The 24,416-nt window shown below is 45.5% G+C and overlaps 2 protein-coding genes across 5 annotated transcripts in view; both read right to left on the bottom strand.

Moving 5' to 3' along the window:
* SMARCA2 (SWI/SNF related BAF chromatin remodeling complex subunit ATPase 2) overlaps nt 1-24,416 on the bottom strand; it is a 356,753-nt gene that overhangs the window by 67,603 nt on the left and 264,734 nt on the right. The window lies entirely within an intron of this gene.
* On the bottom strand, nt 19,852-22,768 carry LOC141047532 (uncharacterized). Its single transcript, XM_073542605.1, has 2 exons — nt 22,601-22,768; nt 19,852-21,894 (listed from the first exon to the last, which is right to left on the bottom strand). The coding sequence occupies exon 2, from the start codon at nt 21,632-21,634 to the stop codon at nt 20,243-20,245; it is 1,392 nt and encodes a 463-aa protein (XP_073398706.1). The 5' UTR covers nt 21,635-21,894; nt 22,601-22,768; the 3' UTR covers nt 19,852-20,242.

Below are 24,416 nucleotides of genomic sequence, written 5' to 3'. Positions count from 1 at the left end.
TGACCAACCTGTCAATCAGTTCTCCAAGCGATGCTACAGATCGCTTGGAAAACGCTAGAATTCTGCAAGCTAAATTACGCTTGCAAAACGCTAGTGTTTAGTGGGAATACGCATGCCAATTCTGCATGCGTATTTCCCGCGACAGGGAGTTGCGTGTGCACATAGCGTCACGCTATGGATTTTCAAGGCAAGCAAGCAAACCATCTTAGGTATAAAATACTCAAAATATAGAGTTTGCTCACAAATCTGTTTAAGGCTGTGTGCCCACGATGCAATTTTTAAGCGCTTTTGCCGCGATTTTCAGCGCAAAAACATTTAAAAATCTTGTACAGAACGCCCCCCCCCCATGCATTCCTATGGCATTCCGCACATGCTGTGCGCTAATGCTGCGCTTTTTTCCGCGGCGGAATCGCATCGCGGAAAATCGCAGCATGCTCATTCTTTTGTGCGGAATCGCAAAGAATTGCCGGGATTCCGCACCCATAGGAATGTATGAGAACCGCTTACTTCCTGCATGTGGCTATGCCCACCATGCGAGAAGTTAAGCGTCTCATGTGCGGTTGGTACCCACGGTGTGGAGGAGAGGAGACTGTCCTCCAGGCCCTGGGTACCATACCCATGTAAAAAAAGAACAAAAAAAAAAAAAATCGGGGTATATTTACCTTCCGACGTCCCGCGTTGCCTTCCCGGGCCACAGCGTTCCTAGTAATGTCTTGCGGCAAGGTCCTGTGATGACCTAGTCTCACGTTACTGTAGCAGTCTCGTGAGATCGCTATAGCAACGCGAGACCAACGTCATCACATGTCTCGCAAGGCATCGCTGGGAACAGGAGCGTCGCTGAGGCTGCGCGGGACGTCGGAAGGTAAATATACCCCAATTTTTTATATGATTTTTTTACATTCTATCTTTTACTATTGATGCCGCATAGGCAGCCTCAATAGCAAAAAGCTGCTCACACTTGTCAAACACTATGTTTGACGAGTGTGACCAACCTGTCAATCACTTTCCAAGCGATGCTTCAAATCTCTTGGAAAGTGCTGGAATATCGCACGTGAAAATCGCCGCAAAATCATGCTGAAAAAAACGCACGATTTCTGGGAATGATTCCGTTTTCAGCGTCCGGATTAAAACGCTACGTGGGCACATAGCCTTAATGTTTTCTTTATGACGATAAGAGGCAGCCATGCTGGAGTGTTCTAAATGGCGGAGGAAATAACAGTTTGTTCCTTAAACAAAGTAAACTCACTACAGGTCCTAGGGTACATTAACGTGAGCCAGTAGTGGAAAGCCACAGTTGTACCTCATGTAAAATCAATGATACTTATGTTTACATCAACACACGTTCTCCTAATTAGATCATTAACCCCTTAATGACCGAGCCATTTGGCATCTTAATGACCAGGCAATTTTTTACAATTCTGACCACTGTCACTTTATGAGGTAATAACTCTGGAACGCTTTAACGGATCCTGCTGATTCGGAGACTGTTTTTTCGTGACATATTTCATTTCATGTTAGTGGTAAAATTTCTTCTATATGACTTGTGTTTATTTATAAACAGAAATATGGCAAAAATTTTGAAAATTTTGCCATTTTCAAACTTTCCATTTTTATGCCCTTAAATCACAGAGATATGCAACACAAATTTCTTAATATTTTCCACATGTCTACTTTACATTAGCACAATTTTAGAAAAAAAATTTTTTGTTAGGAAGTTATAAGGTTTAAAAGTTGCCAAGCGATTTTTCATTTTTACAATAAAATTTACAAAACCATATTTTTTTTTTTAGGGACCACATCACATTTAAAGTCATTTTGAGGGGTGAACATGACAGAAAATACCCAAAAGTGGCACCATTCTAAAAACTGGACCCCCTCATGGTGCTCAAAACCACATTCAAGAAGTTTATTAACCCTTTATGTGCTTCACAGGAACTGAAGCAATGTGGAAGGAAAAAATTAATATTTAACTTTTTTTGCAGAAAATTTACTTCAGACCAAAATTTTTTTATTTTCACATGTGTTAAAAGAGAAAATGAACCACAAAATGTGTTGTGCAATTTCTCCTGAATACGCCGATAACCCATATGTGGGGGTAAACCACTGTTTGAGCGCACGGCAGAGATCACAAGGGAAGGAGCACCGTTTTTTCAATGCAGAATTGGCTGGAATTGAGAACGGCCGCCATGTTGCATTTGGAGATCCCCTGATGTGCCCAAACCGTGGAAACCACCAACAAGTGACCCCATTTTGGAAACTAGACCCCTTAAGGAACTTATCTAGATGTGTGGTGAGCACTTTGAACCCCCAAGTGCTTCACAGAAGTTTATAACGCAGAGCAGTGAAAATAAAAAAAAATTTTTTTCCTCAAAAATTATTTTTTTAGCCCACTATTTTTTATTTTCCCAAGGGTAACAGGAGAAATTGGACCATAAAAGTTGTTGTGCAATTTGTCCTGAGTATGCTGATACCCTATATGTGGGGCGAAACCACGGTTTGGGTGCATGGGAGAGTTCGGAAGGGAAGCAGCGCCATTTTGGAATGCAGACTTTAAAGGAATGTTCTGCGGGCGTCATGTTGTGTTTGCCGAGCCCCTGATGTGCCTAAATAGTAGAAACACCCACAAGTGAACCCATTTTGGAAACTAGACCCCCGAAGGAGCTTATCTAGATGTGTGGTGAGCACTTTGAACCCCCAAGTGCTTCACAGAAGTGTATAACGCAGAGCCGTGAAAATAAAAAAAATCTTTTTTATTTTTCTACACGTGTGATCTTTTAGCATTCAATTTTTTTAATTTTCCCAAGGGTAAGGCTACTTTCACACTAGCGTTTTTTTGCGCTGCGCCTCATGCGCATTCCAAACGCATACAAAAAACGCATTAAGCGTTTTGTACGCATTTGCTTTTTTTGCGCATGCGAAGTAACCAGTTTGTCGCCATGTTAACTCTAAAAACACATGCGATTTTAAACGCATGCGTGCGTATGTCCAAGCGCACGCGTATGATCCCATAGACTCATTTTTTTGCGCATTACGTGCGCATGCGTTTTTTTGGCAGCAGTTGGGCACAAAGAAAAATGCAACATGCTGCGTCTGGCGCACACCTGGAAAAAACGCAGCGCACGAAAACGCACATGAACGTGTAAAAGCGCTATACCATGCGCCCGCCATGTTAAAGATAGGGGAGCAATGCGCACGATAGCGCAGCGCACAAAACCCTAGTGTGAAACCAGCCTAACAGGAGTAATTAGACCCCCAAAGTTGGTAAATAGTGGAAATCCCTCAACTCTAGCTCCAACCCTGACCCCAACCCTAATGCTAATCTTAACCCTAATCCCAAACCTAACCCCAACCATAATCCCAACACTAACCCTAATTCCAACCCTAGTGTAAAAATGAAAATAAATATATTTTCTTGATTTCATTATATTTCCCTAACTAAACAGGTGATAAAGGGGGGGGGGGGGGGGTTATCTACTATTTTTTTTTTAATTTTTCTAAATTTTGATCACAGTGATAGGCGCACAGCGCATGTGCCCTCCATTTTCTTCCTGGACCAAGATGACGGCGCCCACCGTAGGAGGCAGGAGGGCCCGAGGACCACTGGGAGGTACCGAGGGGGGGGGAGAGATCGGGGACCCTATTTCTCTCTACTTTGATGTGCGATCACATCAGAGGAGAGAGAAATTAAATGCAAAATTGCGGCTTTTTTTGCGGTCGCCATTATATAGTTAACTAGCTGAAGGGCCCGGTGCTGCCCGGGCATAATAACTAACTGTGGTTAGTTACAACAAATTATAATTATCCTCCATCCCACAGTCCCGTGCCCATATACCCATAATACATATCCTCCATCCCATAGTCCCGTGCCCATATACCCATCATACATATCCACCAGTCCATAGGCCCGTGCCCATATATACCCATCATACATATCCTCCATCCCATAGTCGAATGCCCATATACCCATCACACATCCTCCATCCCATAGGCCCGTGCCCATATACCCATCATACACATCCTCCCTCCCATAGTCCCGTGCCCATATATACCCATCATACATATCCTCCATCCCATAGTAGAGTGCCGATATACCCATCAAACATCCTCCATCCCATAATCAACCATTATGACATCATAATGAGCGGCGGGGCTTGCAGCCCATGATGAATCAGCGTCGCCATGGAAACCATTGACATCATAATGAGGGGCGGGGCTTGATACGCACACACTTTTCCCCATTATGTAGATCGGGGCATTATGACATCATGATGAGGGGCGGGGCTTGATGCACACACTTTTTCCCCATTATGTAGATAGGGGCAAAATTTTTAGGTGAATTGGAACGCGCGGGATTAAAATTTTGCCTCACAACATAGCCTATGACGCTCTCGGGGTCCAGACGTGTGACTGTGCCAAATTTTGTTGCTGTCGCTGCGACGGTGCGGATGCCAATCCCGGACATACACACATACATACATACACACATTGAGCTTTATATATTAGATAACGGCAATTGCAAAAGCGGGGTCGGGAAAAACCAACCCGAGTCATGTTATCTGGGGTCTCGGCTACCCACGGCAGCCGAGACTCGAGAAAATCCGCTATGTACTATTGGTTTAAGTACCATTAACTACCGCCGTTAAAAGGCATATCGGCAGTCGTTAAGGGATTTAAAAGAGATTACCCTGGGACTTTTTTTTTTTTTAAAGTATGAGCTTAATAACTAACAGGCAGTTGCTACCTACCTGCCTTGTGTGCCCGAATCTCTGCCAGCACAGAGCAGTGACACATCGCTACTGCCTGCAATTCAGAGCCTTCCACTCACATCACGTCCACAGACTTTCTCTTCCGCTCTGTTAATGGGGCGTAATTACCAAAGCCAGCTGTCACTCATCATGTGCAGTCACACCCAGTCAACAGAGTGGAAGAGGACAAGCTGCACTGTTGCCTTGAGCAGCTAAATTGCTGGTAGGAGCAGTCAGTGGCCGCTCTGTGCCGGACAGAATGGGCAGGTAGTTAGCAACTATCAGCCTGTTACTAAACCAAAAAAACGAGCCAGTGCATAAGTTGGTATAAGTGCAATGCATAGGTGTGCATTCACACAGTGGCCATTTAACAGACAGAACCCGAGATAAAACAAAATGAGCAAATACCCTGTAATAAGTGAGTAAATACAGTTGTGGCCAAAAGTATTGACACCCCTGCAATTTTGTCAGATAATACTCAGTTTCTTCCTGAAAATGATTGCAATCACAAATTCTTTGGTATTATCTTCATTTAATTTGTCTTAAATGAAAAAAACACAGAAGAGAATGAAGCAAAAAGCAAAACATTGATCATTTCACACAAAACTCCAAAAATAGGCCAGACAAATGTATTGGCACCCTCAGCCTAATACTTGGTTGCACAACCTTTAGCCAAAATAACTGCGACCAACCGCTTCCGGTAACCATCAATGAGTTTCTTACAATGCTCTGCAGGAATTTTAGACAATTCTTCTTTGGGAAACTGCTCCAGGTCCCTGATATTTGAAGGGTGCCTTCTCCAAACTGCCATTTTTAGATCTCTCCACAGGTGTTCTATGGGATTCAGGTCTGGACTCATTGCTGGCCACCTTAGAAGTCTCCATTGCTTTCTCTCAAACCATTTTCTAGTGCTTTTTGAAGTGTGTTTTGGGTCATTGACCTGCTGGAAGACCCATGACTTCTGAGGGAGACCAAGCTTTCTCACACTGGGTCCTACATTTATGCTGCAAAATTTATTGGTAGTCTTCAGACTTCATAATGCCATGCACACGGTCAAGCAGCCCAGTGCCAGTGGCAGCAAAGCAACCCCAAAACATCAGGGAACCTCCACCATGTTTGACTGTATGTCTCGGAGTAAGAAGTGGGGTCTTCCTGGGTCTCCTACCATACAGTCCCTTTTCATTCAGACGCCGACGGATAGTACAGATTGACACTGTTGTACCCTCGGACTGCAGGGCAGCTTGAACTTGTTTGGATGTTAGTCGAGGTTCTTTAGCCAACATCCGCACAATCTTGCATTGAAATCTCTTGTCAATTTTTCTTTTCCATCCAAATCTAAGGAGGTTAGCCACAGTGCCATGGGCTTTAAACTTCTTGATGACACTGCGCACGATAGACACAGGAACATTCAGGTCTTTGGAGATGGACTTGTAGCCTTGAGATTGCTTATGCTTCCTCATAATTTGGTTTCTCAAGTCCTCAGACAGTTCTTTGGTCTTCTTTCTTTTCTCCATGCTCAATGTGGTACACACAAGGACACAGGACAGAGGTTGAGTCAACTTGTAGCCAGTTGACATGGATTAAAGTGTGATTTAGTTATTGCCAACACCTGTTAGGTGCCACAGGTAAGTTACAGTTGCTGTTAATTACACAAATTAGAGAAGCATCACATGATTTTTCGAACAGTGCCAATACTTTTGTCCACCTTCTTTTTTATGTTTGGTGTGGAATTATATCCAATTTGGCTTTAGGACAATTCTTTTTGTGTTTTTTCATTTAAGACAAATTAAATGAAGATAACAACAAAGAATTTATGTTTGCAATAATTTTCAGGAAGAAACTGAGTATTATCTGACAAAATTGCAGGGGTGTCAATACTTTTGGCCACACTGTAGTAATAGTACAAGAAAATAACAGGGCACTTAGTTACCACTACTTTGAGCAAAAAAGCGTAAAGGTCATCCTGCCACGGCAAGGTGTACCCAATGTGAACATTACCTAATGGCCAGTGTGAATACACACCTATGCATTGAACTTATACCAACACATGCTCTGGCTCATGTTTTTTGTTTTGTTTCAGTTTTTTGCACAAACAGGGGCATGGCTCTCCCTTTTGGTAAAGTCATGGTCAGGTGGCTGCACAGTTGGGACCCGGTCCTGCTCTGCTCTTGCCTATTCGGACATCTGCTGATACAGTGAGGTGAACTACAAGAGTTAGGTACTGTCCTGACTGGGTATACCTTGTCATACTGAGATAGCTTTTGCGCTTTTTGTCCAAATAATGTTAACCCAGCACCCAATTCTATTTACATGTACAATTACTATTCACTTACTAATTATAGTATATTTGCTTTTTTGTTTTTATCTTAACTTCTACCTATTAGTTAAAAAAAAAAGAAAAAGAAACTATGGGCCTGGATAAACCCCTTAAGATTCAACAACTTTCCTGTGCAGCAAACCTAAATGCAATGAGTAAAAAAATAATAGCTATATATCCTCCCATTCTTACTAAACTCTAGTGAATTCACAGACACTATCTTGATAAGGCAAGAAAGAAAAACTAGTCATTTAATAACAGTCGGCTAAACTACTACAAAAGTATTCTGAAAGTTAAACCTTTTAAATATGCATGCAATACATATATACCCATATACCCATTGCCATCTTCTTCTCCTCTTCCAAGTCATGGGACTTTAGCCAGCTCACACAGGAGATTATGTGTGAACTGGATGCGGCTTTTACAATGCAAAATGAGGCTGCATCATAGGCTTACATTGCAAAAATGATGGGTTCACACATAAACCTGTGTGACCCAACTAGAGCTGAAGTCATGTGAAACAGAAGACAGCCGGAGCAGTGCAGGAAACCATGGAAGACTGCAAACAGTACAGTAATTATTATAATACAACTACACTACATTGTATACATACTTGGAAAGGGCCAGGGGGGGAAAAAAAATTTTTTTGTTGAGGGTCTTTCTTTAAAATAGCCATTTGCAACAACTCCCCATACACGTTTCTTTTCAGCTTAGAGTTGTAGTTTTAGATCTACCATGGTCAGACACACTTAAAATAAACGAACATTAAACAAAAAATTCCTTCTACTGTACAGTACAGGAGATAGACTACTAGCTTCCGGAGAAATAAAATGCTCCAAGAATACATACCACCTATGCTTCTGCAGAAAGAGCTAAATTCACATCTGTGTTCCACCACATGTTGGACTCCAGCTATGTTAAGTGAACCCCACTCACTAATGGGGTCTGTTGGATTTCAATCATCGCATAGGCCGTTTTACGAGGCAAAATAATGCTGCATTTTATTCACCATTTATGATCAGTGATGAAGGCTTTGTTAGGAGCCCCCAATGCATATGTAAACTTAGATGGCATCCATGACTTGCCACCCACTGGCTATTGTAACCAGTTGCTCTGCCCAAACATTTGTGCGGTGCAGGCATACCCAAATGTCTTAATGACAGATTTTGGCATAAGGAGGTTAATCAAAAAGGCATTTTTTAATATACTAAAATATTCATTGGCTTCTCTTTCTAGTACTGTTTATTTTCTGTAGGCACCAGAGCCAATATTTTTCAACAAGTCTTGTCTGGGCTGCTCTCCCATTCTCTGAAAATTATCAAACAAGCAACACACTGCGAGAGTCAGAATGAAAAATATTTGTATACAGTGTAACAAGTGTCGCCATGTCAGAACATTCTCATGTGCCACCAATGAACTACAGTGAACATGAAGAAAATGGGTTGATTTTGCCAGAAATCAATACTTAGAGCCACATATGTATCAAATAAAATTTTGAGGTTTCTGAATTACAGAATTAACCCTAAGACACTTATAATGGTATCTTTGGCTATGGAAAAAGTATTGAATACGCTCAATGAAATGTATTTAATACTTCGTACAAAAGCCTTTATTGGTTATGACAGCTTTAAGATGCCTCCTGCATGGAGAAACTAGTTGCATGCATTGCTCAGGTGGGGTTTTGTCCCATTGTTCCACACACTGTTCAAATTTGAAAGTTTTTTGGCTCCTTTTAAAAACTCTGAGCTTTAGTTGCTTCCAGAAATTTTCTATTGGATTCAGGTCAGGTGATTGTCTGGGCCATTCTAGCAACTTTATTTTCTCTCTGAAACCGATTGAGAGTTTCCTTTGCTGTGTGCTTGGGATCAGTGTCTTGATAAAATGTCCACTCACGTTTCATTTTCATCATCCTGGTAGACGGCAGCAGTTTTTTTTTTTTCCAATCAGGAATGCCTCGGTACATACAGTGCCTACAAGTAGTATTCAACCCCCTGCAGATTTAGCAGGTTTACACATTCGGAATTAACTTGGCATTGTGACATTTGGACTGTAGATCAGCCTGGAAGTGTGAAATGCACTGCAGCAAAAAAGGATGTTATTTCTTTGTTTAATTTTTTTTTAAATTGTGAAAAGTTTATTCAGAGGGTCATTTATTATTCAACCCCTCAAACCACCAGAATTCTGTTTGGTTCCCCTAAAGTATTAAGAAGTATTTCAGGCACAAAGAACAATGAGCTTCACATGTTTGGATTAATTATCTCTTTTTCCAGCCTTTTCTGACTATTTAAGACCCTCCCCAAACTTGTGAACAGCACTCATACATGGTCAACATGGGAAAGACAAAGGAGCATTCCAAGGCCATCAGAGACAAGATCGTGGAGGGTCACAAGGCTGGCAAGGGGTACAAAACCCTTTCCAAGGAGTTGGGCCTACCTGTCTCCACTGTTGGGAGCATCATCCGGAAGTGGAAGGCTTATGGAACTACTGTTAGCCTTCCACGGCCTGGACAGCCTTTGAAAGTTTCCTCCCGTGCCGAGGCCAGGCTTGTCCGAAGAGTCAAGGCTAACCCAAGGACAACAAGGAAGGAGCTCCGGGAAGATCTCATGGCAGTGGGGACATTGGTTTCAGTCAATACCATAAGTAACGTACTCCACCGCAATGGTCTCCGTTCCAGACGAGCCCGTAAGGTACCTTTACTTTCAAAGCGTCATGTCAAGGCTCGTCTACAGTTTGCTCATGATCACTTGGAGGATTCTGAGACAGACTGGTTCAAGGTTCTCTGGTCTGATGAGACCAAGATCGAGATCTTTGGTGCCAACCACACACGTGACGTTTGGAGACTGGATGGCACTGCATACGACCCCAAGAATACCATCCCTACAGTCAAGCATGGTGGTGGCAGCATCATGCTGTGGGGCTGTTTCTCAGCCAAGGGGCCTGACCATCTGGTCCGCATCCATGGGAAGATGGATAGCACGGCCTACCTGGAGATTTTGGCCAAGAACCTCCGCTCCTCCATCAAGGATCTTAAGATGGGTCGTCATTTCATCTTCCAACAAGACAACGAACCAAAGCACACAGCCAAGAAAACCAAGGCCTGGTTCAAGAGGCAAAAAATCAAGGTGTTGGAGTGGCCTAGTCAGTCTCCTGACCTTAACCCAATTGAAAACTTGTGGAAGGAGCTCAAGATTAAAGTCCACATGAGACACCCAAAGAACCTAGATAACTTGGAGAAGATCTGAATGGAGGAGTGGGCCAAGATAACTCCAGAGACCTGTGCCGGCCTGATCAGGTCTTATAAAAGACGATTATTAGCTGTAATTGCAAACAAGGGTTATTCCACAAAATATTAAACCTAGGGGTTGAATAATAATTGACCCACACTTGTATGTTTAAAATTTATTAAAATTTAACTGAGCAACATAACTTTTTGGTTTGTAAGATTTATGCATCTGTTAATAAATCCTGCTCTTGTGTGAAGTTTGAAGGCTCTAACTTATTTGCATCTTATCAAACCTGCTAAATCTGCAGGGGGTTGAATACTACTTGTAGGCACTGTATGTCCATTTTATATGAAGTCTGCCAGTGCCGCATGCAGATAAAACAGCAGCATACCATGATGTTTTCCATCTCCAAACTTCACTGTTGGTAAGGTTATATGCAGTGCCTTTTGGCCTCCAAACATGGTGTGTATTATCGCATCCAAAGTGATAAATTTTGATCTCATCTGACCAGACTAAAGTCTCCAAGAATCTCTCAGGCTTGTCTAAATGCTGAGCAAAGTTTAAACGCGTTTGAACATACTTTTTGCTCAGCAACTGAGTCTTGCATAGGGAGCATACAGAGGACCCTCCTATCATCTAAAAAACGTATTTTCATGTTTAAATACCATAATAAGGCAGGGCTAAAGAGTCTGATAGGATTTGATAATACAGAAAAGGGAAGGGGCCAGTGAGGCTAACCCTATAACCGTCTCACCCACTTTCCCTACCTTGCCCCGGAGGTTGGTACCCTAGTCCAGTTCAAGTAGCATTACATGAACACCCGATTTCTTACATTACGGCTGGTGAGAGCAATGAAAGCAATTATTACCATCCACCTTTCGTGTCTCCCCTATTTCCTTATAGATTGTAAGCTTGTGAGCAGGACCCCCATTCCTCTTGGTATCTGTTTTATGTGATTGTTATTCTGTAATGTTTTGTATTGTTAGTACTAGTCTCCTCTAAAATGTAAAGCGCTGTGGAATATGTCGGCGCTATAGAAATAAAATTATTATTAGCATTGCGATGTGGCACCCCCGCTCTTCGTCGACTATACCTCTCTGACCCGATAATGCCCTAAGTGTAAACACCAAAAATGTGTGATGAGGTGACATTGTTCGTGCAAATACTACCACCAATGTAAAAATAAAAAAAAAAATGTGCACGTTGCAAAAAAAAAAGCCATCAGTAGATGGTTAAAGCGTCAGTGGATCACTTTTGATCACTCTTAAGATATACAGTGGGTATGGAAAGTATTCAGACTCCTTTACATTTTTCACTGTTTCATTGCAGCCATTTGGTAAATTCAAAAAAGTTCTTTTTTTCTCATTGATGTACACTCTGCACCCCATCTTGACGGAAAAAAAACAGAAATGTAGAAATTTTTGCAAATTTATTAAAAATGAGAAACAGAAATATCACATGGTCATAAGTATTCAGACCCTTTGCTCAGACACTCATTTAAGGTTGGTTTCACACTTGCGTTGGGCAGAGCTTTGGAGGGCTGTCTACTTCCTCTGTTAAGCCCCGCCCACTGCTTCACCTCTGCCATTCAGCTCCGCCTACGTCCTGCATACCCTATCTTTAACATTGGGTAGGTAGGCCATGCGGATGTATGAGGATGCCTCCGCTTGCGTCGTTTTGACGCTGCGCCGAACTGCATCAACACCTCATGTTGCATTTTGTTGCGGTCGGCGTCAAGATCAACCTTTCTCCAACCTATGTAATTATTTTTCCCTTTCCATTGAAATTATTCTTATATTGGACCTTTTCTTGAAGGGGGTGCTATGAAATAGATATGGCAATATCTTTTTTTAGTGTAGGTTTTTTTAAATAAATGCTTTTTTCCCCCATTTAATTTTAGCTATTTTTATATTTACTTTTATACACTGTGTCACCTCAAGAAGACTTTTGGTGGGGTGGAGGGCATTTTAACAAATTATTTTTTGCTGATTTATCTTGTAATTAGTAGGAGCTGGTATATTAGCCCCAACTACAGTGAAACGTCAGCCATCTGGCTGCATATTAAAGCTTTCTGGGTTTCCTCGGGCCCAACAGCTCTTGTTCCCTACCTGCACCCAATGATCACATTCACTGGGTTCAGAAGTTAAAGCACAGTGAGTGCTACCTAATGTGTATACACCACACTAATTCAGCACGGTGTACACAGAGATGGAGAAAGGGCTCTAGTTCAGCACTGTGCACACAGATGGAGAAAGTGCGCTAGTTCGCCACGGTGCACACAGATGGACAAAGTGCGCTACTTCAGCACTGTGCACACAGATGGACAAAGTGCGCTACTTCAGCACTGTGCACACAGATGGACAAAGTGCGCTACTTCAGCCCTGTGCACACAGATGGACAAAGTGCGCTACTTCAGCACTGTGCACACAGATGGACAAAGTGCGCTACTTCAGCACTGTGCACACAGATGGACAAAGTGCGCTACTTCAGCACTGTGCACACAGATGGACAAAGTGCGCTACTTTGCCACGGTGCACACAGATGGACAAAGTGCGCTACTTCAGCACTGTGCACACAGATGGACAAAGTGCGCTACTTCAGCACTGTGCACACAGATGGACAAAGTGCGCTACTTCAGCACTGTGCACACAGATGGACAAAGTGCGCTACTTCAGCACTGTGCATACAGATGGACAAAGTGCGCTACTTCAGCACTGTGCACACAGATGGAGAAAGTGCGCTACTTCAGCACTGTGCACACAGATGGAGAAAATGCGCTACTTCAGCACTGTGCACACAGATGGAGAAAGTGCGCTACTTCAGCACTGTGCACACAGATGGAGAAAATGCGCTACTTCAGCACTGTGCACACAGATGGACAAAGTGCGCTACTTCAGCACTGTGCACACAGATGGACAAAGTGCGCTACTTTGCCACGGTGCACACAGATGGACAAAGTGCGCTACTTCAGCACTGTGCACACAGATGGACAAAGTGCGCTACTTCAGCACTGTGCACACAGATGGACAAAGTGCGCTACTTCAGCACTGTGCACACAGATGGACAAAGTGCGCTACTTCAGCACTGTGCACACAGATGGAGAAGTACACTACTTCAGCACTGTGCACACAGATGAAGAAGTACACTACTTCAGCACTGTGCACACAAACTGAGAAAGTGCGCTACTTCAGCACTGTGCACACAGATGGAAAAGTGCAATACTTCAGCACTCTGCACACAGACAGAAAAGTACGCTACTTCAACACTGTGCACACAGATGGAGAAAGTGCGCTACTTCAGCACTGTGCACACAGATGGACAAAGTGCGCTACTTCAGCACTGTGCACACAGATGGACAAAGTGCGCTACTTCAGCACTGTGCACACAGATGGAGAAAGTGCGCTACTTCAGCACTGTGCACACAGATGGAGAAAGTGCGCTACTTCAGCACTGTGCACACAGATGGACAAAGTGCGCTACTTTGCCACGGTGCACACAGATGGACAAAGTGCGCTACTTCAGCACTGTGCACACAGATGGAGAAAGTGCGCTACTTCAGCACTGTGCACACAGATGGAGAAAGTGCGCTACTTCAGCACTGTGCACACAGATGGAGAAAGTGCGCTACTTCAGCACTGTGCACACAGATGGAGAAAGTGCGCTACTTCATCACTGTGCACACAGATGGAGAAAGTGCGCTACTTCAGCACTGTGCACACAGATGGAGAAGTACACTACTTCAGCACTGTGCACACAGACTGAGAAAGTGCGCTACTTCAGCACTGTGCACACAGATGGAAAAGTGCGCTACTTCAGCACTGTGCACACAGATGGAAAAGTGCAATACTTCAGCACTCTGCACACAGACAGAAAAGTACGCTACTTCAACACTGTGCACACAGATGGAGAAAGTGTGCTACTTCAGCACTGTGCACACAGATGGAGAAAGTGCGCTACTTCAGCACTGTGCACACAGATGGACAAAGTGCGCTACTTCAGCACTGTGCACACAGATGGAGAAAGTGCGCTACTTCAGCACTGTGCACACAGATGGAGAAAGTGCGCTACTTCAGCACTGTGCACACAGATGGAGAAAGTGCGCTACTTCAGCACTGTGCACACAGATGGAGAAGTACACTACTTCAGCACTGTGCACACAGATGGAGAAGTACACTACTTCAGCACTGTGCACACAGACTGAGAAAGTGCGCTACTTCAGCACTGTGCACACAGATGGAAAAGTGCAATACTTCAGCACTCTGCACACAGACAGAAAAGTACGCTACTTCAACACTGTGCACACAGATGGAGAAAGTGTGCTACTTCAGCACTGTGCACACAGATGGAGAAAGTGCGCTACTTCAGCACTGTGCACACAGATGGACAAAGTGCGCTACTTCAGCACTGTGCACACAGATGGACAAAGTGCGCTACTTCAGCACTGTGCACACAGATGGAGAAAGTGCGCTACTTCAGCACTGTGCACACAGATGGACAAAGTGCGCTACTTCAGCACTGTGCACACAGATGGACAAAGTGCGCTACTTCAGCACTGTGCACACAGATGGAAAAGTGCGCTACTTCAGCACTGTGCACACAGATGGAAAAGTGCAATACTTCAGCACTCTGCACACAGACAGAAAAGTGCGCTACTTCAACACTGTGCACACAGATGGAGAAAGTGTGCTACTTCAGCACTGTGCACACAGATGGAGAAAGTGCGCTACTTCAGCACTGTGCACACAGATGGAGAAAGTGCGCTACTTCAGCACTGTGCACACAGATGGAGAAAGTGCGCTACTTCAGCACTGTGCACACAGATGGATAAAGTGCGCTACTTCAGCACTGTGCACACAGATGGAGAAAGTGCGCTACTTCAGCACTGTGCACACAGATGGACAAAGTGCGCTACTTCAGCACTGTGCACACAGATGGACAAAGTGCGCTACTTCAGCACTGTGCACACAGATGGACAAAGTGCGCTACTTCAGCACTGTGCACACAGATGGACAAAGTGCGCTACTTCAGCACTGTGCACACAGATAGAGAAAGTGCGCTACTTCAGCACTGTGCACACAGATGGAGAAAGTGCGCTACTTCAGCACTGTGCACACAGATGGAGAAAGTGCGCTACTTCAGCACTGCACACAGATGGAGAAAGTGCACTACTTCAGCGCTGTGCACACAGATGGAGAAAGTGCGCTACTTCAGCACTGTGCACACAGATGGAGAAAGTGTGCTACTTCAGCACTGTGCACACAGAAGGAGAAAGTGCGCTACTTCAGCACTGTGCACACAGATAGACAAAGTGCGCTACTTCAGCACTGTGCACACAGATAGACAAAGTGCAATACTTCAGCACTGTGCACACAGATAGACAAAGTGCGCTACTTCAGAACTGTGCACACAGATGGAGAAAGTGCACTACTTCAGCGCTGTGCACACAGATGGACAAAGTGCGCTACTTCAGCACTGTGCACACAGATGGAGAAAGTGCACTACTTCAGCACTGTGCACACAGACTGAGAAAGTGCGCTACTTCAGCACTGTGCACACAGATGGACAAAGTGCGCTACTTCAGCACTGTGCACACAGATAGACAAAGTGCAATACTTCAGCACTGTGCACACAGATAGACAAAGTGCGCTACTTCAGAACTGTGCACACAGATGGAGAAAGTGCGCTACTTCAACAGTGTGCACACAGATGGAGAAAGTGTGCTACTTCAGCGCTGTGCACACAGATGGAGAAAGTGCGCTACTTCAGCACTGTGCACACAGATGGAGAAAGTGCGCTACTTCAGCACTGTGCACACAGATGGACAAAGTGCGCTACTTCAGCACTGTGCACACAGATTAACAAAGTGCGCTACTTCAGCACTGTGCACACAGATGGACAAAGTGCGCTACTTCAGCACTGTGCACACAGATGGACAAAGTGCGCTACTTCAGTACTGTGCACACAGATGGACAAAGTGCGCAACTTCAGCACTGTGCACACAGATGGACAAAGTGCGCTACTTCAGCACTGTGCACACAGATGGACAAAGTGCGCTACTTCAGCACTGTGCACACAGATGGACAAAGTGCGCTACTTCAGCACTGTGCACACAGATGGAGAAAGTGCGCTACTTCAGCACTGTGCACACAGATGGACAAAGTGCGCTACTTTGCCACGGTGCACACAGATGGACAAAGTGCGCTACTTTGCCACGGTGCACACAGATGGAGAAAGTGCGCTACTTCAGCACTGTGCACACAGATGGAGAAAGTGCGCTACTTCAGCACTGTGCACACAGATGGAGAAAGTGCGCTACTTCAGCACTGTGCACACAGATGGAGAAAGTGCGCTACTTCAGCACTGTGCACACAGATGGAAAAGTGCGTTACTTCAGCACTGTGCACACAGATGGAAAAGTGCAATACTTCAGCACTGTGCACACAGATGGAAAAGTGCAATACTTCAGCACTCTGCACACAGACAGAAAAGTGCGCTACTTCAACACTGTGCACACAGATGGAGAAAGTGTGCTACTTCAGCACTGAGCACACAGATGGAGAAAGTGCGCTACTTCAGCACTGTGCACACAGATGGAGAAAGTGCGCTACTTCAGCACTGTGCACACAGATGGAGAAAGTGCGCTACTTCAGCACTGTGCACACAGATGGAGAAAGTGCGCTACTTCAGCACTGTGCACACAGATGGATAAAGTGCGCTACTTCAGCACTGTGCACACAGATGGAGAAAGTGCGCTACTTCAGCACTGTGCACACAGATGGACAAAGTGCGCTACTTCAGCACTGTGCACACAGATGGACAAAGTGCGCTACTTCAGCACTGTGCACACAGATGGACAAAGTGCGCTACTTCAGCACTGTGCACACAGATGGACAAAGTGCGCTACTTCAGCACTGTGCACACAGATGGACAAAGTGCGCTACTTCAGCACTGTGCACACAGATGGACAAAGTGCGCTACTTCAGCACTGTGCACACAGATAGACAAAGTGCAATACTTCAGCACTGTGCACACAGATAGACAAAGTGCGCTACTTCAGCACTGTGCACACAGATGGAGAAAGTGCGCTACTTCAGCACTGTGCACACAGATGGAGAAAGTGTGCTACTTCAGCACTGCACACAGATGGAGAAAGTGCGCTACTTCAGCGCTGTGCACACAGATGGAGAAAGTGTGCTACTTCAGCACTGTGCACACAGATGGAGAAAGTGTGCTACTTCAGCACTGTGCACACAGAAGGAGAAAGTGCGCTACTTCAGCACTGTGCACACAGATGGAGAAGTACACTACTTCAGCACTGTGCACACAGACTGAGAAAGTGCGCTACTTCAGCACTGTGCACACAGATGGAGAAAGTGCGCTACTTCAGCACTGTGCACACAGATGGAAAAGTGCAATACTTCAGCACTCTGCACACAGACAGAAAAGTGCGCTACTTCAACACTGTGCACACAGATGGAGAAAGTGTGCTACTTCAGCATAGTGCACACAGATGGAGAAAGTGCGCTACTTCAGCACTGTGCACACAGATGGAGAAAGTACACTACAGTTCAGCACTATGTATACAGATCGTTAAGATAAACCTGGTTAAAAAAAACATGCTTAAAAGGGAACTTGTCAGAAGGATTGTGCTCAGTAACCTACAGACATTGTCAGGTCGGCGCCGTTACACTAATTAAAATGATATCTGGGTTGATGAAATCCGTCTTGTGGTTGTTTAATCTTTATTTTCAGCCTGTGGCTATAGAGAAGGGGGGCTCATCATGTGTTGCTCTGATTAGGTATTCATGCATTTGGGCTTCTGACAGGTCACTGATCCCTCAGTGACCTGCCCCCTATTTTACATATTATTATAAGTATCTTGGGAAAAAAAAACCCTTCTGCAAGCAGGCGGAAGACAATCACTGATAGCTGATACTGTGCATGCGTCGGCAGTGCCATCTTGGAGGAGAAATTTTTTTTTCTCTAGCAAGATGGCGCCGTCATTGCAGTAGCAGCTGTCGGTTCACAAAGATATATATATAATACCCATTATGTAAAATAGGGGGCAGGTCACTGAGGGATCAGTGGCCTGTCACAAGCCATACAGATGAATACGAGGCACAAGCATATCATTAACTAAAAACTGAAAATAAAGATTAAACGACCACAAGACAGATTTAATCAACAAAGATATCATTTTAAAGGGAACCTGTCACCCTCTTTTTGCTGGCGCCTCCCATCTTCATGCGATGTCATCCTCCTGCTTACTTGGTTTCGGGCTCCTGCGCAGGCGCCAGTAAAGGTTGGAGAGGCCCGGCGCCTGCGCACTGCAGTACTTTGCAGAGAAGTACGCCTGCAAGCAGGAGGACAACATTGTATGAAGATGTGAGGCACCAGAACCGGACCACACAGGACCCCCCCCCCTCCGGGTGAGTATAATAAACTTTCAGGTCGGACCAGGGGCTTATCTACAGCATTATAGAATGCTGTAGATACGCCCTGAAAGGTGGTGACGGCATCTTATAGCGGCAAAAAGAGGTGACAGGCTCCCTTTAATCAGTATAATGGCGCCAACCTGACACTGTAGGTTACTGTGCACAATCCTATTGACAGGTTCCCTTTAACTTATCTTTAGGAAGCCTGTGTAACAGCAGCTTCCCTCTCCAACAGCTTCATGATCTTGTGAAAGTGGATTAGATCTTCAGTGCAGGAATAAGACGACTGCCCTGAAGTTTATATTTTATGGTGAGACCAGAAGTAGTTAGAGAGTAGGGATATTTTAAAGTCTGATTTTCACATTACATGGACATCTGGACAAGCCAGGAGGGTATTGGAACAAAGTTTTGTGGACAAATTAATCAAAAAATAGAGGTTTTTTAAAGTTGCTCCAAGGAACGGACTAATCAACTATTACCAGAAAGGGCCGGAGCCCACCTCAAAGCAGGGGAGTCTGACTGCTGACGTACTATCCCGTCATCGGTAAGGAAGGGGTTAAAAAAAGGGTGCCTTATAGAAATCTACCCTTCCATATATTGCCTTTGTGGTACTTAACCCTTTAACGACCGCCGATACACATTAAAACAGCGGTCGTTAAGGTTACTTATTACCTCATTGCTGTTTTACAATTGCAATGCGGAGTAAGGGAATAGCACCGCCGATTCCCACGGGTGTCAGCTGTACATGACATCTGACACCCTGCAGTATCGGAGGTGGATGGTTTATCGACTGATCGGGGCCGATTAACCCTTATAAACAGTGCTGTCAAACATGACAGTGATATTTAAGTTGCTGCTAGGGGCGGGGGTCACAAGATCCCCTTAGTAACCATATGACACCAGTGATGAGAAACGCAGGTCCCAATGGTTATCATGGTACCCTAAGGTGATGTGATGACCCCAGGGTACAGTGGCCTGTGAGATCCAGCAATAAGCTGAGTCTCACAGGCACAGTCAGTGAGACACTTATTCTCAGAAAGCGTATCAAAAAAATATATATCTGTCCCACAGTGGGACTAAGTGAAAAAAAAATAAAATAAACATAACAAAAACCGGATTACTTACCGGTAATACTCTTTTGTAGAGTCCACGACAGCACCCACTGAGAGAGGGGATCCGCCCCCGGAACAGGAAACCTACAGAGAGATAAATGGGGCGGTCCCCCTCGCTCCCTCAGTTTGTGTTACCGAGAACAACGGAGGAACCGCCATACATGTTTTAGTCAACTGTTTGGGCGATTCATCTATCTTACCCCTATGCAGTTTTAAGCTTACTAAGTTTAATCACATATCTAACTTAAATTATAATCTCCACCACCAAGGAGACCCATGTGTGAAAAAATTCTTACGGGAGGGAAGTGAGCGGGTGCTGTCGTGGACTCTACAAAAGAGTATTACCGGTAAGTAATCCGGTTTTTCCTCTTCGCCACGACAGCACCCACTGAGAGATTTTCAGAGATAATCACTTGGGCGGGCACACCGTGTTAAGGACTGATCTACCAAAAGTTAGATCCTCGGTAGAGGACAAATCTAGTCTATAGTGACTATAAAAGGTAGATGGAGAAGACCAGGTTGCAGCCTTACATATTTGTTCAATTGGGACGTTCGCCCTCTCGGCCCAGGAGGATGATATGGCTCTAGTAGAGTGCGCCTTAATCCCCAGTGGAGGGTCTTCTCCTTTTGTCAGATACGCCATTGTGATCGCATCTCTAATCCATCTGGATATCGTGCCTGATGTAACTGCAGACCCCTTCCTGCTGCCCTGGAATGAGACAAAAAGAGACCTACTCTGCCTCCAGGGACTGGTCCTATCAAGGTAGGCTAGCACGGCTCTTTTCACATCTAAGGTGTGATATTTCTCCTCGTCCTGTGTTGACGGGTTCTCATAGAATGAAGGTAGGCATATCTCTTGAGACCTATGAAATTTAGTTGCCCGTTTGGGCAGGTAGGACGGGTCCGTCTTTAAAATGAGACTGTCTCGTGTTGTTAACAGGAACGGTGGGTCTACTGACAGAGCATGAAGATCACTCACTCTCCTGGCCGATACTAAGGCCACCAGCATAGCCGTTTTCAATGAGAGGCACTTTACTGATGCTGAGCTTATGGGCTCAAATGGTGCCTGAGTGAAGGCATCCAAAACCAGAGTAAGGTTCCACGCTGGAAGTCGAGGCACATGCACCGGTTCTGCTCGTTGACAGGCCGAGATAAACCGAGTCACCCATCTATTTGCTGCCACGTTATAGTTAAACAGGGCTCCTAGGGCTGACACGTGGACCTTAAGAGTGCTTACTGAGAGTCTAAGTTCTCGGCCTCTTTGTAGAAACTCTAGAATGGCCGTAATGGGTACTTCACCAGCTAGTTTTGTTGGGTGAAAGGCCAGGAACTTCCTCCACACCTTAGCATATATTTTTGTCGTGGACTCCTTCCTGCTTTGTAGCAGGGTATTGATTAGGTTCTTTGAGAAACCCTTCTGCCTCAGTAGCTCCCTTTCAAATTCCAGGCAGCTAGGTGCAGGGCTTTGGCCTGTGGATGGTAGCAGGGTCCCTGCGAGAGAAGATTCTGGTGCAGCGGCAGGATCCACGGGTCGGTTACCGACATGGCTCTCAGCCATGAAAACCACGGTCTTTTTGGCCAAAACGGGGCTATCAAGATGACCCTCGCCCTCTCCTGTCTTATTTTCCTGACTACTGTTGGTAGTAGCACCATCGGAGGAAAGGCATAGGCTAGTTGGAATGCCCAGGGTGCTTGGAGGGCATCTAGAATATCTGGGTTGTCCGACCTGTAGAGAGAAGCAAACCTTTTTACGCGCCTGTTGGCTCTGGTTGCGAATAGGTCTATCTCCGGTCTGCCCCATTCTGACGCTATCATTTCGAAGACGTCTCTGCTGAGGACCCACTCTCCCTGGTATAGGGCCTGGCGACTGAGATAGTCTACTCGGGAGTTGTCCACTCCTCTTATATGGAGCGCTGACAAGGAGAGAAGATGGACCTCGGCCATCTCCAGAATCTTTCCCGCGATAGACATCAGTGGCATTGACCGCGTGCCTCCTTGCCGGTTTATATAGGCCACTGCGGTGGTATTGTCTGTCTGGATCTTTACGTGGGCGCCTCTTAACTGCGGGAGGAAGTGAGATATCGCATAAAAAAATCGCTGTTAGCTCCTTTACATTAGAGGAGGCCTCTATTTCATTCTCCCGCCACCAGCCTTGTACCATGTGCTCCTCTAGGTGGGCTCCCCAACCTAAGGGGCTGGCATCCGTGGTGAGTATCTTGGAGGGAGTCACCCACCACTGTACTCCCTTCGATAGATTGGAAGGAATTAACCACCATTTTAGGGATTCAACCACCTCGGGCGATAGGGATATCTTCCCTTCCAGCCGCCCCTGCAGTCTATCTATCTCCTGCAGAATAGCCCACTGTAGTCCTCTAGAGTGGAACTGAGCCCATTGCACCGCTGGAATGCATGATATTAGTGACCCCAGCAAGGACATGCCCTGTCTCAATGATATTACGGGTCTTCCTGTAGCATTCTGTACTTTGTCGATTATGGCCATTACTTTGGCGTTTGGCAGAAAGCACTCCTCAGTTACGGAGTCTACTTGCAGGCCCAAAAACCTTTGACAGGTCACTGGCTCTAGTCTGGATTTCTCCCAGTTAATTAGCCAACCCAGTGTTTGTAGGGATGAGATAATCCTAGCTATTCTTGCTTCACACTGTGAAATAGAATTCCCCACTATGAGTAGGTCGTCTAAGTAAGGGACAACTAGGGTGTCATTCAGCCTTACATATGACATTACTTCCAGCATTAATTTGGTAAATACCTGAGGAGCCATGGATAGCCCGAATGGCATTGCCGCAAACTGGAAATGCTGAATCCGACCTCTGAACCAGACTGCTACCCGCAGGAACGTCTGGTGCCCTCGATATATGGGGAGATGGTAGGAGGCGTCCTTTAGGTCCAAGACCGCCATATAACACCTGGGAACCAAAAGCTTTATTGCAGACTTAATCGACTCCATTTTAAACGACCTTAGTCTTAGGAAGGTATTAAGTTTCTTTAAATTTATTATAGTCCTGTAAGAGCCATCTGGTTTTGGGACTAAGAATAGAGGAGAATAAAAGCCCATCCCTGTTTCGTCGTCTGGGACCTCCACTAGAACCTGTTTAGTTAGCAGTACCGCAATCTCCATCTCCAGAGCTTCCTGCTGAGATCGGGACTTCATAGAAGTCAATAAGAAGGAGTTCGGTGGATACCGAACGAATTCTAATTTTAGGCCTGATGATACAATACTTAGGGCCCACGGGTTTGATGTCACCTTCATCCATTGGCGGCTGAATCTTCATAGCCTGCCACCTACCGGTGTAACGGTTTTATCGGGATCTGTCTCCTCTGAAGGGACGTTTCCCGAATAGGTTGCCTCTTTGCTTGGGGTCCTTATTTCCCCAGCGGTCCTGGGGTCTAAAGTCTTTCTTTTTACCGAACGGCGGCTTCCTGTAGGCCCTCCTGTTGAACGGAACATACGGGTTAGGGAACCCCTTTTTCCTCTCCCCCGCTTTTGTCAAAATCTCATCCAGTTCTGTACCAAACAGGTACTTACCCTGGCAGGGTATAGCACACAATCTAGTTTTTGTTTGTGTGTCTCCTTTCCACCCCTTCAACCATAAGGCCCGCCTGCCTGCATTGGTCAGTCCTGCCGCTCTAGCAGACAACCGGAGAGAATCCGCGGAGGAGTCGGAGAGGAAGGCCGCTGCTCCCTTAATGAGGGGCATAGAGGAAAGAAGCCTACTCCTAGCTACTCCATTTTTAATATTGTCCTCCAAGTCGTTCAGCCACACCAACATAGATCTTGCCGTACATGTGGCTGCTATTGCGGGCTTAAAGGCTGCCGTACAAGCTTCCCAAGATCTTTTGAGGAATGTATCGGTCTTACGATCCGAAGAATCAGCCAAAGTTCCCGAATCCTCCACCGGCAAGGAGGATCTACGGGAGGTAGAGGCCACTGCCGCATCCACCTTGGGGGCTCTCGACCAGGCCGTTAGCTCCTCATCGTCAAAGGGATACTTACGCTTTGACGTTAAGGGGAGGAAGGTCCTCTGACCTTGTTTCTCCCATTCCCTCTTAACTAGGTCTTTTACAGCTGGGACCACTGGGAATGCTCGGACCTTTTTACGGGAAATACCCGCAAACATTATGTCCTGAGGGGTTTTGGGGTCCTTACTCTCCGGCAACCCCATGGTATTTCGGACAGACTTCACGAGATTACTGACACTGTCCGTGGGGAAACACGTCTGATCTTCGTCCTCTGAGGAAAGGTATTCCTGGGACTTATCGGAATCTAGTTCTCCGGTATCTGACGGTGACCTAGACGCCAGCGAGACTCCTCCTTTAGATGAACGTATTTCTCTCCTGGAGGAGTGACCCCCTAGACTACTGGAACCGCCTAAGGCCCGTAGTTCCTCTCTTATCAGTGCCCGGATATCCTCCTTCTTCCGTGAGGATTCCTCCTGCAAGGCCTCCTCAACACATGATTGGCATAATCTCTTTGGGTGGCCATCCGGGAGGGGCTGCGAACATAAGGCACACTCTCTATGTTTCGCCTTCTCTGTTCTTTTATCCGGCTGCGGTGTCCGGGACCC

The sequence above is a fragment of the Dendrobates tinctorius genome, unplaced genomic scaffold, assembly GCF_039654945.1.
Source record: "Dendrobates tinctorius isolate UK_male_01 unplaced genomic scaffold, ASM3965494v1 ptg000128l, whole genome shotgun sequence".
NCBI lineage: Eukaryota > Metazoa > Chordata > Amphibia > Anura > Dendrobatidae > Dendrobates > Dendrobates tinctorius.
Note: the sequence above shows the minus strand (reverse complement) of the source record. Positions and strands in the feature narration are given on the sequence as shown.